Source organism: Aspergillus stella-maris, assembly GCF_047715825.1.
Source record: "Aspergillus stella-maris strain CBS 113639 unplaced genomic scaffold BDV14scaffold_17, whole genome shotgun sequence".
NCBI lineage: Eukaryota > Fungi > Ascomycota > Eurotiomycetes > Eurotiales > Aspergillaceae > Aspergillus > Aspergillus stella-maris.
Genome location: NW_027396811.1, coordinates 197,427 through 215,185, shown reverse-complemented (window position 1 = coordinate 215,185; position 17,759 = coordinate 197,427). Strand labels below are relative to the sequence as shown.

The 17,759-nt window shown below is 50.7% G+C and overlaps 7 protein-coding genes across 7 annotated transcripts; 6 read left to right on the top strand and 1 right to left on the bottom strand.

Annotated features, from left to right (window-relative positions):
• Window positions 1-164: 164 nt before the first annotated feature.
• BDV14DRAFT_207850 (Zn(II)2Cys6 transcription factor) lies at window positions 165-2,398 on the top strand (the record flags this gene model as incomplete). The annotated part of the gene is made up of 4 exons (XM_073775253.1): window positions 165-206; window positions 262-365; window positions 451-1,255; window positions 1,313-2,398. 4 exons carry the CDS (start codon window positions 165-167, stop codon window positions 2,351-2,353), a joined length of 1,992 nt encoding a protein of 663 aa, XP_073629760.1. The 3' UTR covers window positions 2,354-2,398.
• A 182-nt stretch (window positions 2,399-2,580) lies between these two features.
• Window positions 2,581-3,051, top strand: BDV14DRAFT_198605 (DUF167 domain-containing protein; the record flags this gene model as incomplete). Its single annotated transcript, XM_073773001.1, has 2 exons — window positions 2,581-2,814; window positions 2,893-3,051. 2 exons carry the CDS (start codon window positions 2,581-2,583, stop codon window positions 3,049-3,051), a joined length of 393 nt encoding a protein of 130 aa, XP_073629759.1.
• Window positions 3,052-3,258: 207 nt separating this feature from the next.
• BDV14DRAFT_198604 (uncharacterized protein) lies at window positions 3,259-3,783 on the top strand (the record flags this gene model as incomplete). The annotated part of the gene is made up of 2 exons (XM_073773000.1): window positions 3,259-3,359; window positions 3,429-3,783. The coding sequence occupies 2 exons, from the start codon at window positions 3,259-3,261 to the stop codon at window positions 3,781-3,783; spliced, it is 456 nt and encodes a 151-aa protein (XP_073629758.1).
• A 621-nt stretch (window positions 3,784-4,404) lies between these two features.
• On the bottom strand, window positions 4,405-6,767 carry BDV14DRAFT_35083 (UPF0187 domain membrane protein). Its single transcript, XM_073776609.1, has 6 exons — window positions 6,379-6,767; window positions 6,169-6,316; window positions 6,032-6,116; window positions 5,851-5,976; window positions 5,453-5,802; window positions 4,405-5,402 (listed from the first exon to the last, which is right to left on the bottom strand). The coding sequence occupies exons 1-6, from the start codon at window positions 6,637-6,639 to the stop codon at window positions 4,870-4,872; spliced, it is 1,503 nt and encodes a 500-aa protein (XP_073629757.1). The 5' UTR covers window positions 6,640-6,767; the 3' UTR covers window positions 4,405-4,869.
• A 3,006-nt stretch (window positions 6,768-9,773) lies between these two features.
• BDV14DRAFT_188727 (SDR family oxidoreductase) lies at window positions 9,774-10,762 on the top strand (the record flags this gene model as incomplete). The annotated part of the gene is made up of 3 exons (XM_073771109.1): window positions 9,774-10,066; window positions 10,130-10,255; window positions 10,324-10,762. 3 exons carry the CDS (start codon window positions 9,774-9,776, stop codon window positions 10,760-10,762), a joined length of 858 nt encoding a protein of 285 aa, XP_073629756.1.
• Window positions 10,763-12,845: 2,083 nt separating this feature from the next.
• On the top strand, window positions 12,846-14,400 carry BDV14DRAFT_34997 (uncharacterized protein). The gene is made up of 4 exons (XM_073776608.1): window positions 12,846-13,141; window positions 13,199-13,503; window positions 13,560-13,884; window positions 13,944-14,400. The coding sequence occupies exons 1-4, from the start codon at window positions 12,941-12,943 to the stop codon at window positions 14,379-14,381; spliced, it is 1,269 nt and encodes a 422-aa protein (XP_073629755.1). The 5' UTR covers window positions 12,846-12,940; the 3' UTR covers window positions 14,382-14,400.
• Window positions 14,401-15,550: 1,150 nt separating this feature from the next.
• On the top strand, window positions 15,551-17,576 carry gatA (4-aminobutyrate transaminase gatA). The gene is made up of 4 exons (XM_073776607.1): window positions 15,551-15,961; window positions 16,018-16,053; window positions 16,105-17,267; window positions 17,335-17,576. Exons 1-4 carry the CDS (start codon window positions 15,711-15,713, stop codon window positions 17,379-17,381), a joined length of 1,497 nt encoding a protein of 498 aa, XP_073629754.1. The 5' UTR covers window positions 15,551-15,710; the 3' UTR covers window positions 17,382-17,576.
• Window positions 17,577-17,759: the final 183 nt, after the last annotated feature.

The following is a 17,759-nucleotide window of genomic DNA, read 5'->3' as shown; positions in this document are numbered from 1 at the left end:
TCTCTCCGATGCATCCTTTCTGTCTACCTACACTGTTATACACGATGCAATACACTCTTTTGTCCAACTAGACGTGTTCTCCATTCGTCTTCTAGTTTTCGACTTAGCTCCTCCATTCTCGTCTCATTTCCGTCATTCCGATTACGTCAACCTTAATCCGGGCAATGCCCCCACGGCGTGCCTGCGACCTGTGCTACAAGCGAAAGGTTTTACATTCTTCTTTTCCGAGTAAGTCGGGGTGAATGACATTTAGTCTATCAGATTCAATGTGCAATCAAGTCTCGCGGCGAGCCTTGCGATTGGTGTGAAAGTCACGGCCTTGCTTGCACATTCGACCGGGTTATCCAAAAAGACCCGAATAAGAGGTATGTCGTTTCCAGTGGCTCTTTTCACTCCTTCATTTCCGTTAGGTTAACTTGAATCTGACATGTACCGATGGTAATGTCGTAGGACGACGTCAGATGTTGTTGAGGAACTGTCTCATCGGGTCGAGGAGCTCGAAGACACGCTTCGGTCTGCACTATCTACGATTGCACATAATAGTCCCGTTGGTGCCTCGCCTTGGTTAGAGAGACCAATCATCGAGACTTTGAGTCACACTTCTCCTCATTATTCAACAACTCCCACTGCGGCTTTGAGCCAACAACGGCAAAGCGGATATCTCCCGATTGACCGCGTCAACCGTCCAACAGCACCAGCGGTACCCGAAATACCTCGTTCCGAACGCGCCTACAGATTATCACGATGCCATATTGGCAGCAACTGGTATTTCAAAGGCGTGGGTCTTTTCTCGATGCGAGGACGGCAGTGGATCGCTGAAGGAACAGGAGAAAACACGTTCTTGGAGGACTTTGACATCTTCGGGAACCCAATTGGTAGCAGAGCATCCGAACATCTCGCCTCTGCCGCTGTGCTATCACAATCGGCCAAAGCGCTTCCTCCTGAGCCTTTCTGCAAATACCTCTTTGGGGTCTTTTTGAGGTCGAAGACTTCGATCGTCTTCCCTATCCTCGATAGGGGCCTTTTTAAGGAGACCGTTGCCAGGGCATATGATAAAGATGCAACTGACCAGAAGCATCAAGCAGCAGCCGAAGCGTGCCTTTGGGGCATGCTCGCTCTAGTTTCACGTACTGAAGAGGCTCAGCAATCTGGTTGTATGCCTGAAGCAGATGACTGTGTCCACGAGGTCAGACGCCTTCTAGTTCTCGTCAACGGAGTTGTAAACTTGGACTGCTTACAAGCAACTCTCTTACTGGTATGCAAGTCCGAGAAGCTGATGAGATTGAAAGTGCTCATGGCTCATTTTGATTAGTGGACCTATCAACAATGGAAAGGCGAATGCCGAGAAGCCTCGACCACATTTACAAGCGCATGCCGCATGGTTTGTGATCTAGGTGGTCACTTTCCCCTGTCCGAGTTGTCGATCTCGCCCCAACACGTTCCCATATTCGACGAGCATACAAGGATCCATCTCCGTGGTCTCTTTTGGTTATGCTACTGTTTCGATAAGGACAATTCAATCCGCACTTGCAGTCCTCCGCTACTTACTTCGGAGCACTGCGATCTCAGTGATTCTGGAGAGTATAGCGCCCAGAAAACCAAATACAATCAGTCCCGCAACACCGATCTTGCCAAGATTAAAGAAAACGCAAACCGACTTCTCTGCTCGCCGCGAGCCTTCCGATACACAGAGAGCGAGCTCCTAGCCCATGTCCGGCAATTAGATGATGAGCTCGAGGCATGGAGACTGTCAATCGAGCCACGCTATCGTCCTAGATTGTCCATACCATCATCAGACTACTCTCTCTCGACACTGGCTCCGATGACCCTCGAGAACCGCACTCACACCATAAACCTCCAGCTCGACTACCTCTTCACAATGATCAACATACACACTCTCGTCCGTAAATGCGGCGACCTAGAAGCCAACCTCCCAGATGACCTTCACAGCGTCGTCCATTCAAGCGCGGACCTATCCATCGAAGCTAGCCGGTCCATTTTCCGCTTCCTGCCGACAGTCGTCGATTTCTGGCACGCCGATTCCATCTGGATCGTGGCGCACTATGCGCCCATGGCTGCGATGCCGCTGTTTTTGAACATCATTATCCACCCTGTGGGGAATCCAGCGGATAGTGACCTGCAGATTCTAGCGTCGATCGGGGACATTACGCGCGGGATACCGACTGATAGGCTGGGCGCGAGCGAGATAGAGCATATCCAGGAGATCAGTGAGTTTGTGATGCAACTTATTCGGCTTAGCCATAGTGCGGCATGGAAAGTGAAGAAGGGGGCCAGGGTGCGTGACTTGGATATCATTCATGTTCCTGGTGGGAGGCTTGGGAGAAATACATAGAGAACGTTGGTTATAGACTAGAGATATAATTGCGATAGACGTCCTACCTAAAAAACTTTATGGAATTGGATCTCCGCAAGGAGTGGTCTAATACTCATGATGCTTATTGTCGCCTGCAGTTGTTGAATGTCTATCTTCCGAAAGGACTAAGACCCTCTAAACGGGCCGCAGTAGACTACATACACCGTCCGTCTTCCTCCTTCCAACAACCCCAACTCAAGCACAACATGCCACCCCCTCCGCACCTCCGCCTTATTCAAACAGCCGCAGCAACTACAAAACACAAATTTCCAGGCCCTCCAGCTCGTTTCAACCTCCAAATAGCTTGCAGAGTCAAGCCCAACGCGTCGAAAAACCAGGAGGGTATCACCGCGATTGGAACAGGGCAGGTTAGCGTCGCTGTTGCTGCGGTGCCGCGGGATGGCGAGGCGAATGTTGCTGTTGCGAGGGTATTTGCTAAGGTGCGAACTTTTACCAAATCTCTCAATTTCTGATTGAGGAATGTCTTCGTGAAAGGGCTACGGCTGATGGGATTCTAGGTCTTCAACGTCCCCAAGTCTGACGTTGGTGTGATCCACGGGCTAAAGTCGCGTGACAAGACAGTCTGCATCTCTGATCTGAAACTTGGAAAGGAGAGTGAAGAAGAGTTCCTGAGTAAAGCTGGACAGCAGTTACAGGATGCTGTGGTTAAGAAATAAGGTACCTGAAAAGGTGGCTCTAGGCGGGCTTTGTTTTGAGCGGAACGCTCCGTGACATCACGGAATTTGTCCTCGTTTTTTTCTGCGGACTCCGACCACGACCTGCCGTCCTTCAGACGCGACAACTGCACACCAGCGCCTACCAACGCACGAAGCTCACGACAATCAACTCCAAGGGGACGACATACTCACTCAACTATCGCGACAATGGCTTCCATAAAACGAAAAGCCCCCGAAACCACCACCAATCCCAAAACCATTACCTTCACCGCGCGCAATCCCCCCTGGACCTACCTCAAGCTCCAATTGTACGTCCACCACCACCATTCCTCCCCTTCTTGCCCAATTCTATAAAGTGGCATCTGATCTTGTTCTAGAATCCACCAACCAAACACCTCCCAAACCACAAAATCCACCCCCCTCGATCCCCTAACAGCCCGCACATACCTAACCTCCGCCCTCTCCCAATTCCTCGGTCTCTCCGGCACCGCAATACCCATCGACATCCTTTCAATCTCACAGCCCCAGTCCGAGTCCGAGCAAAGCGACAAATATATCTGGATCCGTATCCCGCGCCAGGACGGCGCGTCTGTTGTTTCCGCTTTGAGCTCGTGGATCGGCGGGATGGATCACGTTGATAGTGGCGGGAGCGTTGCCTTGAGGGTTTGTGCGAAGGGGAACTTTCTAGATGCGCTTGTAAGAGGGGATGGGAAGGATCTGTTTGAGGAGTAGGTCGTGAGATTAAGGATATTCGCGTCGGTAAAAGAGGGCGAGACGCCGCGATCGCTAGGTACTTTACCCTATCACTGTGAATGGCACCATCGACCCGCTCGACCCTCGCATCCCCTTGCGGAGATAATAGCTGAGTTGCCAACTCTGGTGCATACATCTGGAAGGAACGATCCGTTCTACACCGTCGCGCCTTCCCTATCTTGCGCGATTTCAGTCGCTACAAGTGAGGAAGGAGCGACTGTTGGAAAAGGAAGGAGCGACCATCGATACACCCAGGCTAGGAAGGAACGACCGCCGTATCAAACTCAAATAGGAAGCAACGAACACCGTCAACACAAGGAAGGCGCGACCACTCAATTCAGCAGGTGCGACCAGCCTCCGCCCTTCGCACCTTCCTTTTGTCGCGCGGTATCTTGCCTTTTTCAGACATTCATTTTGAAATCCCCTCAGCAGGAAGGGGCGACATGTGTGCCTTACAAACTGGGCGGCCCCAGAATGGCTCTAGCTCGTTCCAACGTTTGCGCCTGGTTTCGTGCTCACTTTATGGTTGGCGGGAATATAGGAGGCCTAGACTGTTGACTTCTGACTGCTGACTGCCATGTGGTGCATCAAGTCCTCAGAGAGCTGTGGGTTATGAAGATCAAGATGACTGTTCCATTATCAGGGCCTACTAAGCTTTTAAATATTCCAAGCCTTACGGAAAGTAGAAACATGAAAGAAGAGCAAATTCAGAGTAAGATCCCAGTTCAACCCTAAATGTATACAATGCAGTCCTAAAGTCACAATTTTGGTGTGTAATGTAAAGAAGACGAGGCCCGTACAAACAAGTAGTATATCCACAGCGGGTAAAAACCCTAACAAATAACGAATGTTCACCGAAGTAGCAGATTTCACGACCCAGATCAAAATGACAGATAGCGATATAGACAGGCTAATATGCCGAAGATAGACGCCGGAGTCCCCATGCTTGTCGCGCAAAATGACGATTCAATTTCCCTGTAACTTCAAGAATGTTTTTCTATTTCTTTTTTTTTGGTTTTTCGTTTTGTCTTGAATTTGATCTCGGTCCGCCGGGACCAGCGGGTGTTATACCGAGGTTTGCTGGTTGAGCTTCGTCCTTACCTCCTCCATCACCGTCGAGGCATTGGACGACGATTTCGGTACGCAGTTGGCGATGACCTTGGCGCGCAGAGCAGCGCGAATGTCCTCGACGCTGCGCTCCTTCCAAGTGGTGTGGCCGACGGTGCTGAGAGGGAAGAGGACGTAGTTATCCTCGCGGGAGGTGAAGTCATCGACAGAAGGTGGCGGTTGGGCAGTGACGATATCCATCTCCAGAGCGATCTGTCGGCAGTAAGTGTCAAGAGGAAGATCGTTGACATCTTGACCGAAGGGGTTCTCGATTTCGCTGCCGATGGTTGCAAGACCGAGAATGATGTACGCAGCGACAATAGATCCGGGAATAGTAACCCAGCCGAGCGAGTCGTAGAGCTGGAACGGAAGTACCAAGACATAGATCCAGGCAATCTGGGCAATAGCAATGCTGTAGGCAGCCGGCAGCGGAGTGTCAAGAACACGCTCAGTACCGGTCACAACTTCGTTCAACTGAGCGAGGTATGTGACTGTGGAGAGTCAGAAAAGGACTTGATCCAGATGTTAAACGACAACTTACTAGCTTGCGACTGGTGAAGACTGATGGAGAGGGTTCCATTGTTAATGGTCGAATCGATGTAGGCCGAGATGTGGTTCAGAATTTCAAGGGGCAGATGACCAAGGGGCTTCTTGGAACGCTTGACGAGCTTTCTCGGGTTCGATTCCGCAAAGGAGACGCCGAGGTATTCACCCGCCGCCTTCCAGATTGTCCTCCTCCTGGGCTGGATAACCTCACGGCTGTGGGCGTCCTTGGCAAAAGTGTCGAGATATCCAACAAGGCCCGCCAAGTCTTCATATCCGACGTCTGGTTCAAAACGCAGCTTGTGCTTCAGAGCAACGGCAAAGGCAATGATGAGGTTGATAGCAGATCTGAAATGCGTCAGTCGTTGGTTTCGGTCTCAAGTCTAATGGACTCACAGCTTTCTCAGCAAGTCCTCCTTTCCATCCTCTCCTTCCCGCTCAGACGTATTAATCCAGATTGTGCGAGACAAATTGCGAGATGTCTGGATGAGCAAAGACCAGTATTTGCGGCCATCCGCCCATCTAGAGATAGTCAGTCTCACTCTTGCGAACCCCACACGGCGGACGAGTTTCATACCTCTCATAAGCAGTAGAGCTTCGGAATGAAAGCGACAAACCAACAACGAAACCAAGAACGGTAAGGAGGATATTATCAACAGAAACTATTTCATCTCGGTCAGCGAAGTCGAGGACGTCATTGCATCGGACACTGACTGTTATGAACAAAGCGCGAAATCAGGGTAATCAAAGTAGACCAGCCGGCAACGAAAGCGATTGGAAGGATCAATTTCGGCATGATGCTGCCGTGCATTCGCATCATAATGGGCCATTTTGAATGTCTGTCGAGGTCTCTGGGGCCGTGCTAGTAGGAAACCAACCGTCAGTATAGTTCTCTATATCCGCAGAGGTATCATTCCAACTCACAAAGTAACGATCGAAGTCGTCGGACTCGCGACGGTTGAGCATGAACTGGGAATCTCGAGAGTCTGCAAGGTTCTCTAGGAAAGTGGGCCGTGGGGTAATGCGTCGCGAGCTTTTCTCGCTGGGAGGGCCATTGTGGTTGGCAGCAGCGTTATTGGCATGGCGAACCTCAGCCTGCACGGGAGCAGGACCATCAGTGTGAGCGGCAGCATGAGCACCAGCGTCAGCAGGGGCAGCTGCGTGACCACCACCTCCGTCAACCATGATGAAGCGATTAAGAAAAAGCCGAAAGTCGACAGTCGAAAGAATGTTAGGTCAGGACGATCTACCAGAGAGCGTCTCAGACAGATATGAAGAGCGAGAAGCAGCAGACAAGAGTAAGAACGAGTCGAACGAAAGGATTTAGGTCAATTCATAGATTAATAAAGTAGCGAAAGGGGAAGGAGCGTGAAGAGAAGAAGAATCTGGGGGCTAGAGAGTAGTGAGAGAGAAGGAAGGAAGAGAGAAAGATCTACGGCGAGATGGTGGAGTGCACAGCCAGGCCACTGGTCAGCGCTTGCTTGGGATCGGGACTTCTTGAGAGCTATTTTAGTGAGATTGATTTATTCTACGACGGTCGGGGCTCGATCATCAATGCCAGTGCGCCACTTGGTCACGTTACAAAGAATCCCAAAGAGTTGGCGGTCTTTTCTTATGCTTTGTTCAGGACCAAGGCAGCCAGGAACAGCGAGTCAACTAACAGCAGACGAACCTTGGGACAACCACGGCTGAGCCCGAGTGACTGACGGCCCCTGGTGGCTTCCTCTAACGGCGACAGAGCAGCCAACGCCAAGCGGGAGGATCCGTCTTATTTCAGTGTTGGTCTCGATTGGCCACCAAATGCCAGTCCAGGCGCCTCCAGACTTTGAGTGGCTGACGCCTGAAACACGATCCATCGCCAACTCACTGTGTCTCTCTTCTGCAAAAATCCATGACTCGACTTGCGTTCCTCTCCTATGTGCGATCTGCCCGATAGTTCAAACCCTGTGTTATTCTTGGAAACAGCGGTTGAGTCGTACAACTTCGTATTCTTTACCCAGTACGCAAGGCCTCGCGAACCCTGGGGATATCAAACAATTCGCTTCCCCGCGATTCTACACGAAACAACCGCGTTCATGGAGCGTTGCCCACGGCGTGCCCGAGAATCCACCAAAACGCGGCAGAATGAGAGACGCGGGAAATGACACGCCCAATTCTGCCAGTGGCTGTTTCACCATACGTCATCGTCGTGCAACGTTGGTTGGTCCATGGCCAGGCACTCCCCTTGGCTTTCAGGGGCTCTCGCATAAAGTTGAACACTATTGACCGACAAGGACTGCTGCATTATTTTCTGCTCAGCTCAGCCCTCACGCCAAGCATGAAAAACCTAGTTTAGTCTGGCTGTCTAGACGGTCCGGCTCACTCGGCCCCGGGGCCCAAAGGATCAAGTTGGAGTCGAAAAGTTGAACCGTTCAACAGAGTTGAATTCTCACCACTCAGGCCTGTTCCCGACCGCACCAATCGAGAAGAATCAGTTTTCAGCTTTGCGGGTCGCTGTGCTCATCTGCTTTTCAACTAAACCTTGAACTCAGCCTGGTCAATCTCATGGCTTGCGAGCTCATACTTCTCCAAATCCAATCCCAAGCCCGAAGGATTCCGGATAGCTTGCCGGGCATGTCAATGTGTTGTACAAGCTACAGCACGCCTGAACTAATCAACAGCCTAAGCAATGCTCCAACAAGCGATCAACGGTAATTGTTGACTGCAAAGTCTACTAGATATGGATGCTCACGTTCAAAATGATGAGTATGCTTCGAGCCGTTGCGGGAGTACCATCGCACAGAGTACCACATGAGAAATGCACCGTGCAAAAAATGGAACCATCGCTCACCGCATTTCCTCATCCTCAATATTCTTACACGGAGACACACTGCTAACTATGAACGACATGGTATTGGTACTATAGACTGATTACTGACAGCCCTGTGCGGAGGCTGACACTTTTGGCCCGTGCAGAATACTTGGCTGCAGCGGGGGTCCAAGAACGTCTCAACACTAACAGTCCAATTCTAACCGGGCATGATTATTACAGCCCCAAGGGACTCCTCCGAATATCTTCCACCGACCTTCTCAAGCTAGGAAGTCAGGAGACCTCAACCCACGATAGCCAGTTTTCTAGGGTTCCATGCTGCGCTCGCGAGCTCATCCAGAGCGCTAGATAACTAGCAAAATCTCTACATTAAGCACCGAGCAGCAGTCTCAGCTCTAGAAGCGATGCCGCCAACAACCGCATTGTAATGCGGGGATGCCTTTCTAGTTTCTACCCAGCAGTCTACTATACATAGTCTGATGGGGCCGAAGCCCTAAGCTCCTGCAGCCTGCAGCCCCTCACGCTGAGAAATGTCGAATCCCGGATGCATTCAGAAAAAGTACAGCGGTCCAGGATAATTAGTCTACATTATACAACTCAGCGCTCGTCAGCTTTAAGCTCCTGCAGGAGCCGAGCATGCATGCTAGTCAGCCCTACTAGGCGGATTCGCGTAAATTAAAGATGGAATGATCACTGCATCATATCTTTGGTGGGCTATTCTACATTGTCTAGTCCATCCACGTAGGTCTCTCATGGCTTTTCACGCTGTCGGCCAATGTTGCTTTTGTCCTCTTATTTTGAGTACGTTGAGTACGCTGGAGACTTTCCCCTTACCTAGAGTGTTCTACCGGGTACAGAAGATGTTATGAACATCAAAAAAAGCTCCTCATTGATTAACAATGTCCCAAATCATCACTCAAAGTCAGTTTGCCTTGCGCGCTGATGGGAAGTATCGACGTGGTTTGCTCCCAAACAATGTCCTGATAAGGGGTCGAATATATATTTCCGCAGCCTCAAGTACGATAACCCGGCCTGTTCCTAAAACAAACCAACCCGCAATCGAAACTGATCGCAGAAATTCATCGCTTGTCTTTACTTGCTTGATATCTAGTAGATAGAGGTTCACTGCGCTCAACGAGGATAGCTGGTATGTTAGGTATCCAGGTAGTGCCGACCATGACACCACCACCTCCATAGGCAAACACTCTGCCAACCTGTAACCGTTCCGAGGCTCACTTGCCATTAGTGGAATAATCTGCTTACTTTTTTTTGTCAGCTTTAAATAACTACTTAGTTAACCTCGAAAATCCGAACAGCTTACACACAGTTTCCTTCCCCGATCGGTATTCCGCGCTTACCCTAGAATGGAGATAATGTACCTAAGTCCGAGATCTATACTTTCGCCTTGGTGAGGTACCAAGTACCTCTACGTCGCTTTTCTTCAGTATATAAGGAATATTAGTTGCATCATGGGGAGCTCAAAGACCCCAGCAAGCCCGCGACAAGCAAAATGGCCATTTCACCTAGCACCTGGCTGATAACGGGCGCTTCATCGGGCATCGGCAGGTCGCTTGCCCTTGCAGCCTTTGAAGCAGGCCATAAGGTTATTGGAACAACCCGTGACGCTGTTAAAGCTCAGCAAGGATACCCTGAGTTTTCCGATAAGGGTGGGATATGGGTTGAGTTGGACCCTGGTGCGCAAAATGCTTTTGATATGTTCGCGAAGTGTGCCCAAGAGCATGATGTTGATGTTTTGGTAAACAATGCCGGGTATGCGTTTATTGGAGGCGTTGAAGATACTAGGTGGGTATTTCAAGTAGTCGAAGTACCTGTTTTATCGAAACTGCTAATTGACTTGGTGTAAAGTGAGGCTGATATTCGCGCTCAAATGGAGGTAAACTTCTATGGCCCTCTTCGTGCTGTCCGCGCCTGTCTTCCAGTGATGCGTGCGAAAAAATCCGGTCAGGTCATCCTGATTAGCAGTGGGGCAGGGTATGCTTCAACCTACATCTTTCAGGATGATTGATCTGGAGAGGCTGACGAAGGGTCGAGAACAACAGCTTCATCGCCCGCCCCAGTCGAGGCACCTATTCCGCCAGCAAATTTGCGATCGAGGCTATGCATGAAGCGCTCTCGCATGAGGTCAAGACACTCGGCATTAAAATCCTTATTGTGGAGCCAGGAGCATTCCGGACCCCCTTCGCAGGCCGGTGCCTCACCCCTAGCTACCTGGAGAACGGCTTTAGTGACGCCTATAAAGGGACGGCAGTAGACCAGATGGTCACTATGAGCAGAGCTTGGACGGATGATTCAGCGTTTCTTAAAGGGGACCCTGACAAGGCGGGAAGGGCTATCGTGCAAACTGCAAGCACATATTATGAATACCTTCGACTGCCACTGGGACCGGACTGTGTTGCCGCGCTGGAGCTGAAGATTGGGGAATTGCAAGGAGATTTGGAGGCCACTAGGGCAATCGCCACGAGTACCGACGCCGATTGATGCGGTTAGAGGTTTCTATGCGTTGAACCCATATTTCTCGAGAAGGCTTTTTATGAGATAATGCCGTTCGTCCTACTGGCTCTCGCATAGATAATTCAGATGGATAACGGACAGGCCACAAGCCGATAGACTGTCGAGATCGTATCGGTAATGATCTCGCCTCAATTGCCGTAGACCGGGCTCCCTGAGTTGAACTGGGGAAAATCAAACGAACTGTGAGATTCCGAAAATTACTGAGGCATTTACCGACCAACAAGTCGTAAAGTCTAGACTAGACTGCAAACCGTGACTCGTGCGAACAAAGAAGCGACGGATGTCTTTAACGGCTAATGCGTTCATTAGAAGATCACGACATTCCAGAAACAGCAGTAGGAAGTACGTACATACGGGCAGATACCTCGTAGTTGGGTCAGTAGCTGGCTCAAAATTAAGCAATGACCACTATGGACCCATGATCTACCGGGAGCCAGAAACGAAGGGGATACCCACACACCCGACGGGATCTCCAGTAGAGCCCATAGTTGACAGTGGTTGGACGGATCAACGGAAGTGAGAGCAAGGAACCTCGGGAACTCTCATAAGTGCTCGAGCAGAGAGCTCTGACGTTCTTGGTGGGGTGCAAGGCTGAGAAAAAGGCATGCGGCAACCAGAGCCTTGTGTAGCCCGTATACTGCACGCGTAAAATCGATACTCTGTACTCGCAGGGCCGCGGACCCACCCCAATTATCGTTATATAGAGAATTGTACTCTGGTAAAAACTGGTTGTCTGGGAGCACGTGCGCTAGGTAAGACAGACATGAACCTGAAGCTGCCTTGATTACTTTGCTCTGCGGAAGATTTCTCTGGACTATCGAATAATTCAGCCAACTTGCTTGAAAGCCTATTTTTTACTTCCAAGAATCAAGTATCATCGAAGTACCCCATGCAACATGCGAGCCGTTCAGTGACATCTGTCAGGCGTACAGCCTTAGTATGAGCTAAAGACGCTTAGGCTCTTGTCTAGCAGCGAACTCCTCTTGGCCCTTCAAGTTCCCCAAGAGTTCCCGACACTAAGCCTTAACATTGCCGGACGCCACGCGAGTCACAAGCCCCCTGTCATCCCATCTATCTGAATCGTCCATGCATACGGAGGAGGGCCACGACGACTGGCGCGGGGTGGCCGCGAGTCAGTGAGAACTGATGTTCTCTCGCCGGTGTTGCCACCAGCCGGAGACTACGAGACCCTGCTCCATTGGTGAACCTCACTCCCAATTTCCTTTCTGGCCGAGATCACAATTGTGTGCCTGATTGGCTCGGCCCCTCGGCTTACGGTCCACGACCCTTATCCATTAAGTGTCGAAATCTGCGACCACGGTTACGCATTGGACTAGCAGCTCGATCAAATCACACCACTTTTGCTGGTCGCCAAAATTATTCGGCTCTCGAGCTCCTCGGACCAAGCTCGAAGTAACCGCGGATACGGATCAATAATGAGAGATATTACGAACAGTACGAGTGTCACCGATGTCTTCGTGCATCCAGGGCTATGTCCGTTTCAGTAATGATTAGAGTGATTATACTCTGTATGGGGCTTGCGATCTGCTTAGCGTGGTTCGCGACAATCCAGGCCGGGTTCGAAGGAGCAGTGATAGGTACGGTACTTACTCCGAATAGTAACTGCCACTGCCGCGACACATCAGTGGAGGTACAGACTGTGTGATCATTGGAGGATATACCCTCGAGTACTCAGATCCTCATCTGATACTACCATCAGCATCAGCCATTGATATTCCATCATGGCCGTAAAGTTTTAAAAGCATCTGCTCATCGGTCACTAGGATATCCATGGATCTTCGAGACGCTATTGAATTCCTCCAATTCCGGGCTCCGATGCAGTGGCTTCAACAAACCCCCGCCTCATGCAGGTGCGAGGCATGCCAGGACAGGGGAGGGTATAATAAACCACGATATGCCTGTCCCTTCCTCCTGTTTCGGCTGCCACATTTGAAACTTTCATTCTTTACTCCCTCACTCAATTCATCCTGGACAATGCGCTGAGATGACATCGGTATCGATACTCTCTTTGCTCCAGATACTTGAACCCAGCCGACAATAACCTCCACGGGAAAAGTCCCCTCGTTAACTATCCGACCCTACCGTTACCGTCTTTTCGCGCAAGCAACCAAATCGTCCACAAGAATGCAACTCCCTCCTTTTGAAGTGCTCGCCCAGTGGCCCACGCCTAACTATCATGATCCTCCCACTCGTGGGAATGCCGTGCTCATTGCGAGCATTGTCTTCCTCATCTTTTCTACAACTATCACTGTCCTACGCATATACACACGACTGAGAATCACTTGTACTGCTGGGCTGGATGACATCCTTATCGTTCTCAGCTTGGTAAGTCAACCCCAACTACTGGTGTCAATTATTGAAATCAGTCTGACCCAGGCCTAGGGCTTCACAATCGCTATGGCCGTTATCCTTTGTATAGCGACTGAGAAATGGGGCTGGACTAGACATATCTGGGATGTGCCGCTGGACTGGATATCACTGGTCTCCAAGCTGAACCTCAGCTTTCAAATCCTGTTTTCCTTAGCCTGCTCCTTGACTAAGCTTTCATTGCTATGGTTCTGCAAGCGCCTACTCATCGTGGGTAGCAAGGGCATCTATTCAGCATATAATATTGCCATGTTGGTGGGCATGGCCGTCGTCGCTGTGTCCAGCGCTCTTTTTATACTCTTCAGTATATTTCAATGCCGGTAGGTCGCCTGTCACATACCTTTCGGAGTTGAAACATCATCCTAACATTGCAAAGCCCGATACACGCATACTGGGACCTAGAACCACAATATACACACACCTGCCTCAATGATGGCGCCATTGTATTCTCTGCTAGTACGATCAACATCTTCACTGATGTTTTGACTACTATTTTGCCGATGCCACTGATTTGGAAATTGAAATTGCCTGCTCGACAGCGCCTTGCAGTGATGGCTATTTTTGGGCTGGGAATTGTTGTCGATGTTGCTGGTGCGATACGAACAGTCTACGTCTGGAAGAGTATGATCGCCTCTTATGACATTACATGGGAAGGCTGGCCTATCCTGCTCGCAGCCACGGTAGAAATCAACCTCGGCTTGGTATGTAACCCTATCAACATCGCCGCAGAGTACCAGCTAATTGACCTCTTCCTTGTTAGATTTGTGCCTCGGCTCCCGCACTACGACCTCTCGTTAACTCCTTTATCCCCCGTCTCTTCGGTACGGCCTATCCCTACGACTCCTACAACGGGCAAAGCCGCTCGAAGGGCTCCAGACAATCTTGGAAGTTGCGATCATTATCGGGGCACTCCAAATCAAGGGACTCACGCCATTGGGGCACTCCAACAAAGATGCCCAGCGATCACTTCAAGGTGGTCAGAACAGTTGAGGTAGAAACACACAGCGAATCTCGATCCATCGATCAGATGACTGGTAATGACTTCATCATCTCACCTAACCGAGCTCAAAGGCCCGTGCCAACGGACGAGGTGTATCTCATCCACGAAGAGAGCGTAAGGTCGGTGTCGCCCCCGGCGAGCCCGATGAGAAGCGAGACTCGGGATGCGCCACCCTATCGATCTCGGGAATCAGTGTAATCCACATTGTTACATACTTTCTTTCATGTCGTTATTAATCACTGACTTTTTCCTATGTACCATGATTTTATGACTTGGGTGGGCGGATATCTGTTACTACAATAAAGCAATAAAAAAACATAATTTAAACGCAGATAGTATTTTCACAGACTATTATTATTCTAAACTGCGGTAAAACTCAGGATACTCGCCATCATCACATGAAAATACCCGATCTAGGTACAAGGCCGACTGTAACCTAATGTAGGGGTCCTAGAGGGCCAAGCACGCACCGACCACCCTACCATCATCTACTTGCTTCTGGAACAGGGACAAGGTTTCTAGTGTTGTAACCTTAGCCTTAACTAGGGGCTACTAAATTGCGCGGTCCATGCTTCGCCAGTTGTGGGCACTGAGATATAGATCAGCGACTTAGGGCTTGATTAAGCACGTTGCCAAAGTGCTAAGTGACCGTGACTTAGATCTCAGAGTATATAATGTGATTTCCTTATGGTGGTTCCTGGGACAACATATAGCAATAACGAGAATGATGCCAGCCACCGAAGCCCGCTCCGATTTGCTTACCCTGACCTCTGAAAAGCCTAGGTGCGATGTCGATGTGGGGAGAGCGAAAGGTAACGCAGTTTGAATGATTTGCACACTTGAATTCTTCGTTGCAGAAGACTCTATGAGTATTCTACAGACTGGAAAATGTAATTGGGATAGATGAAGCCACGGTCATCTGACGACAGCATTCTTTTAGACATCTGGTTCCGAACCCCGGCTTTGGCGCAGGGCGCACCCAGCCCAGCAGTCAGATCTACACCGTCGGCACCGCAACTCCGCGACAGCTCGGCGCTTTCGCTCTGACTTCGGAGCCAGAAAAGGGAATTCCAATGGAGCTCGCGCCGGGGGTGGGACTCACCGCACCAGAGAGGGAAAGAAGATTCGAAGCTGTTATCAATCGCCTTCTCGTCTTTTGGAGATCTGGATGATGCTCGGCGAAATACATGCACCTGATTGGCTGATATCGCCGAAGGAGCAAGAGCTCCCCCTCCGCCATTGTGATCTCAACGGCGTATCCCACTTGTTCCGCACGATATAAGAGCTGCATGCCCTGCAATTCTTTGGGAAATCTTGACTTGGGCTCAATAACACCTCCTTTTCCTCCCGCATCTCTACTCCTTTGCTTTTGTCTACCGGAAAGGTCGAGCGATTGCCTCAGACTGACGAGCTAGGAAGCTCTTATCTCCGCTCTTATCGCAGATCCCCTCATCAAGGGCTCTCTTTTCTTTCACCACCCAAGCATTCTTCTCCTCTCAATTCCAACTCTCCTTTAGAAAACACACAATGGCCGCTGTATTTCGCTCTGGCCTTAGGCTGCGGGCTTCCGCTCGTCTCCCTGCTGTTCGCACCATCACAACTACCCCTCAGCGTCATGCTGCGGAGAAGCCTTTCTTCTCCAATGAGCCTGCTGCTCCCAAGCTGGCCACCGCCATCCCTGGCCCCAAGAACAAGGCTGCTGCTGCTGAGCTCAACGAGGTCTTTGATGTCCGCAGCTTGAACATGCTTGCGGACTACACCAAGTCCACCGGAAACTAGTACGCCTTATCTGACTCGCGCGCCGGTGATCTACGGAACTGACATCAGACTTTAGCATCGCCGATCTTGACGGAAACCTTCTTCTTGATGTGTATGTGGTCAATGCATTTAACTACGAAAAGATAGAACTAACGAAGCACAGCTATGCTCAGATTGCCTCCATCCCCGTCGGGTACAACAACCCCCACCTCCAGCAGGTCGCCGCTTCTCCCGAGATGGCCAACTCCTTGATCAACCGACCAGCTCTCGGAAACTTCCCCTCGGCTGACTGGTCTCACATCCTCAAGACCGGTATCCTCAAGGTCGCCCCCAAGGGCCTGGACCAGGTCTTCACTGCCATGGCCGGCTCTGACGCCAACGAGACCGCCTACAAGGCTGCCTTCATGTACTACCGCCAACAGGAGCGTGGTGGTCCTGAGAAGGAGTTCACCGAGGAAGAGCTCGAGTCCAGTATGGTCAACCAGCAGCCCGGATCTCCCCAGCTCTCCATCATGTCCTTCAAGGCCGGTTTCCACGGCCGCCTCTTTGGTAGTCTGTCTACAACCCGCAGCAAGCCCATCCACAAGCTCGACATCCCCGCCTTCGACTGGCCCCAAGCCCCCTTCCCCTCCCTGAAGTACCCCCTCGAAGAGTACGCCCAGGAGAACGCCGCAGAGGAGCAGCGCTGCCTGCAGGAAACCGAACGCCTCATCAAGGAATGGCACAACCCCGTCGCCGCCGTGGTCGTCGAACCCATCCAGTCTGAAGGTGGAGACAACCACGCCTCCCCCGCCTTCTTCCAGGGCCTCCGCGAAATCACCAAGCGCAACAACGTCCTCTTCATCGTCGACGAAGTCCAAACTGGTGTCGGCGCCACGGGTAAATTCTGGGCTCACGACCACTGGAACCTCCAAACACCCCCCGACATGGTAACCTTCTCCAAGAAGGCCCAAACAGCAGGCTACTACTACGGCAACCCCGCGCTGCGCCCCAACAAGCCCTACCGCCAATTTAACACCTGGATGGGCGACCCCTCCCGCGCCCTGATCTTCCGCGGCATCATCGAGGAAATCCAGCGCCTCAACCTCGTTGAGAACACCGCCGCCACGGGAGCTTACCTCTTCTCCGGCCTGGAGCGTCTTGCCCAGCAGTACCCGGAGCACCTCCAGAACCTCCGTGGTAAGGGGCAGGGAACGTTCATTGCTTGGGATACCCCCAAGCGCGACGAGTTCCTGGTTAAGGGTAAGGGCGTTGGTATCAACATTGGTGGTAGCGGCGCGAACGCTGTTCGGTTGCGCCCGATGCTTATTTTCCAGAAGCACCATGGTATGTTTTCTCTCATTTTATTCACCGGTCAAATTTGTTCGGAGCTAGGCTAACTTGTTTCTCGCAGCTGATATCCTCCTCGAGAGCATCGAGAAGATCATTAAGCAGTTGTAGATTACTTATCGAACCTCTGCTGATGATTAATTGCTTGCATCGTTTGTTTCTTGGCGTTATGATGGTATTTGGGAGCAGGTTTCCTTGAGATCTTATGAAAGTTATATACTATGAGTCTTAAGTTCTCTGATTTGAGAGTCTTAAAAATTTCAATTCGGACTTCACAATAATTTCGCTTGATTGGCACGGTTAAGAGATGTAAATTCCGAATGCATTAATCGCAAGCTGTTGCCCAGTAAAACCATAAACTCCAAATATGTGCAAATAAAGAGTATCGACAGAAAACTTAGGAACACCGGGTATCTTGTGTTCTCTGCCTAGCATAGCACAATAACCACGCCTATGCCTCCAACGTTCACTCTCGCTGTTCCACCACAA

Excerpts from the sequence above, each read along its gene's own strand:
- BDV14DRAFT_34997 (XM_073776608.1), top strand. The coding sequence starts at position 12,941 with ATGCAACTCCCTCCTTTTGAAGTGCTCGCCCAGTGGCCCACGCCTAAC. Across the intron at positions 13,504-13,559 it reads TTCAGTATATTTCAATGCCG|CCCGATACACGCATACTGGG; the intron begins GTAGGTCGCCTG and ends AACATTGCAAAG. Across the intron at positions 13,885-13,943 it reads TAGAAATCAACCTCGGCTTG|ATTTGTGCCTCGGCTCCCGC; the intron begins GTATGTAACCCT and ends CTTCCTTGTTAG.
- BDV14DRAFT_35083 (XM_073776609.1), bottom strand. The coding sequence starts at position 6,639 with ATGGTTGACGGAGGTGGTGGTCACGCAGCTGCCCCTGCTGACGCTGGT. Across the intron at positions 6,317-6,378 it reads ACGACTTCGATCGTTACTTT|CACGGCCCCAGAGACCTCGA; the intron begins GTGAGTTGGAAT and ends GTTTCCTACTAG. Across the intron at positions 5,977-6,031 it reads AGCTCTACTGCTTATGAGAG|ATGGGCGGATGGCCGCAAAT; the intron begins GTATGAAACTCG and ends GACTATCTCTAG.
- gatA (XM_073776607.1), top strand. The coding sequence starts at position 15,711 with ATGGCCGCTGTATTTCGCTCTGGCCTTAGGCTGCGGGCTTCCGCTCGT. Across the intron at positions 16,054-16,104 it reads GGAAACCTTCTTCTTGATGT|CTATGCTCAGATTGCCTCCA; the intron begins GTATGTGGTCAA and ends AACGAAGCACAG. Across the intron at positions 17,268-17,334 it reads TATTTTCCAGAAGCACCATG|CTGATATCCTCCTCGAGAGC; the intron begins GTATGTTTTCTC and ends TGTTTCTCGCAG.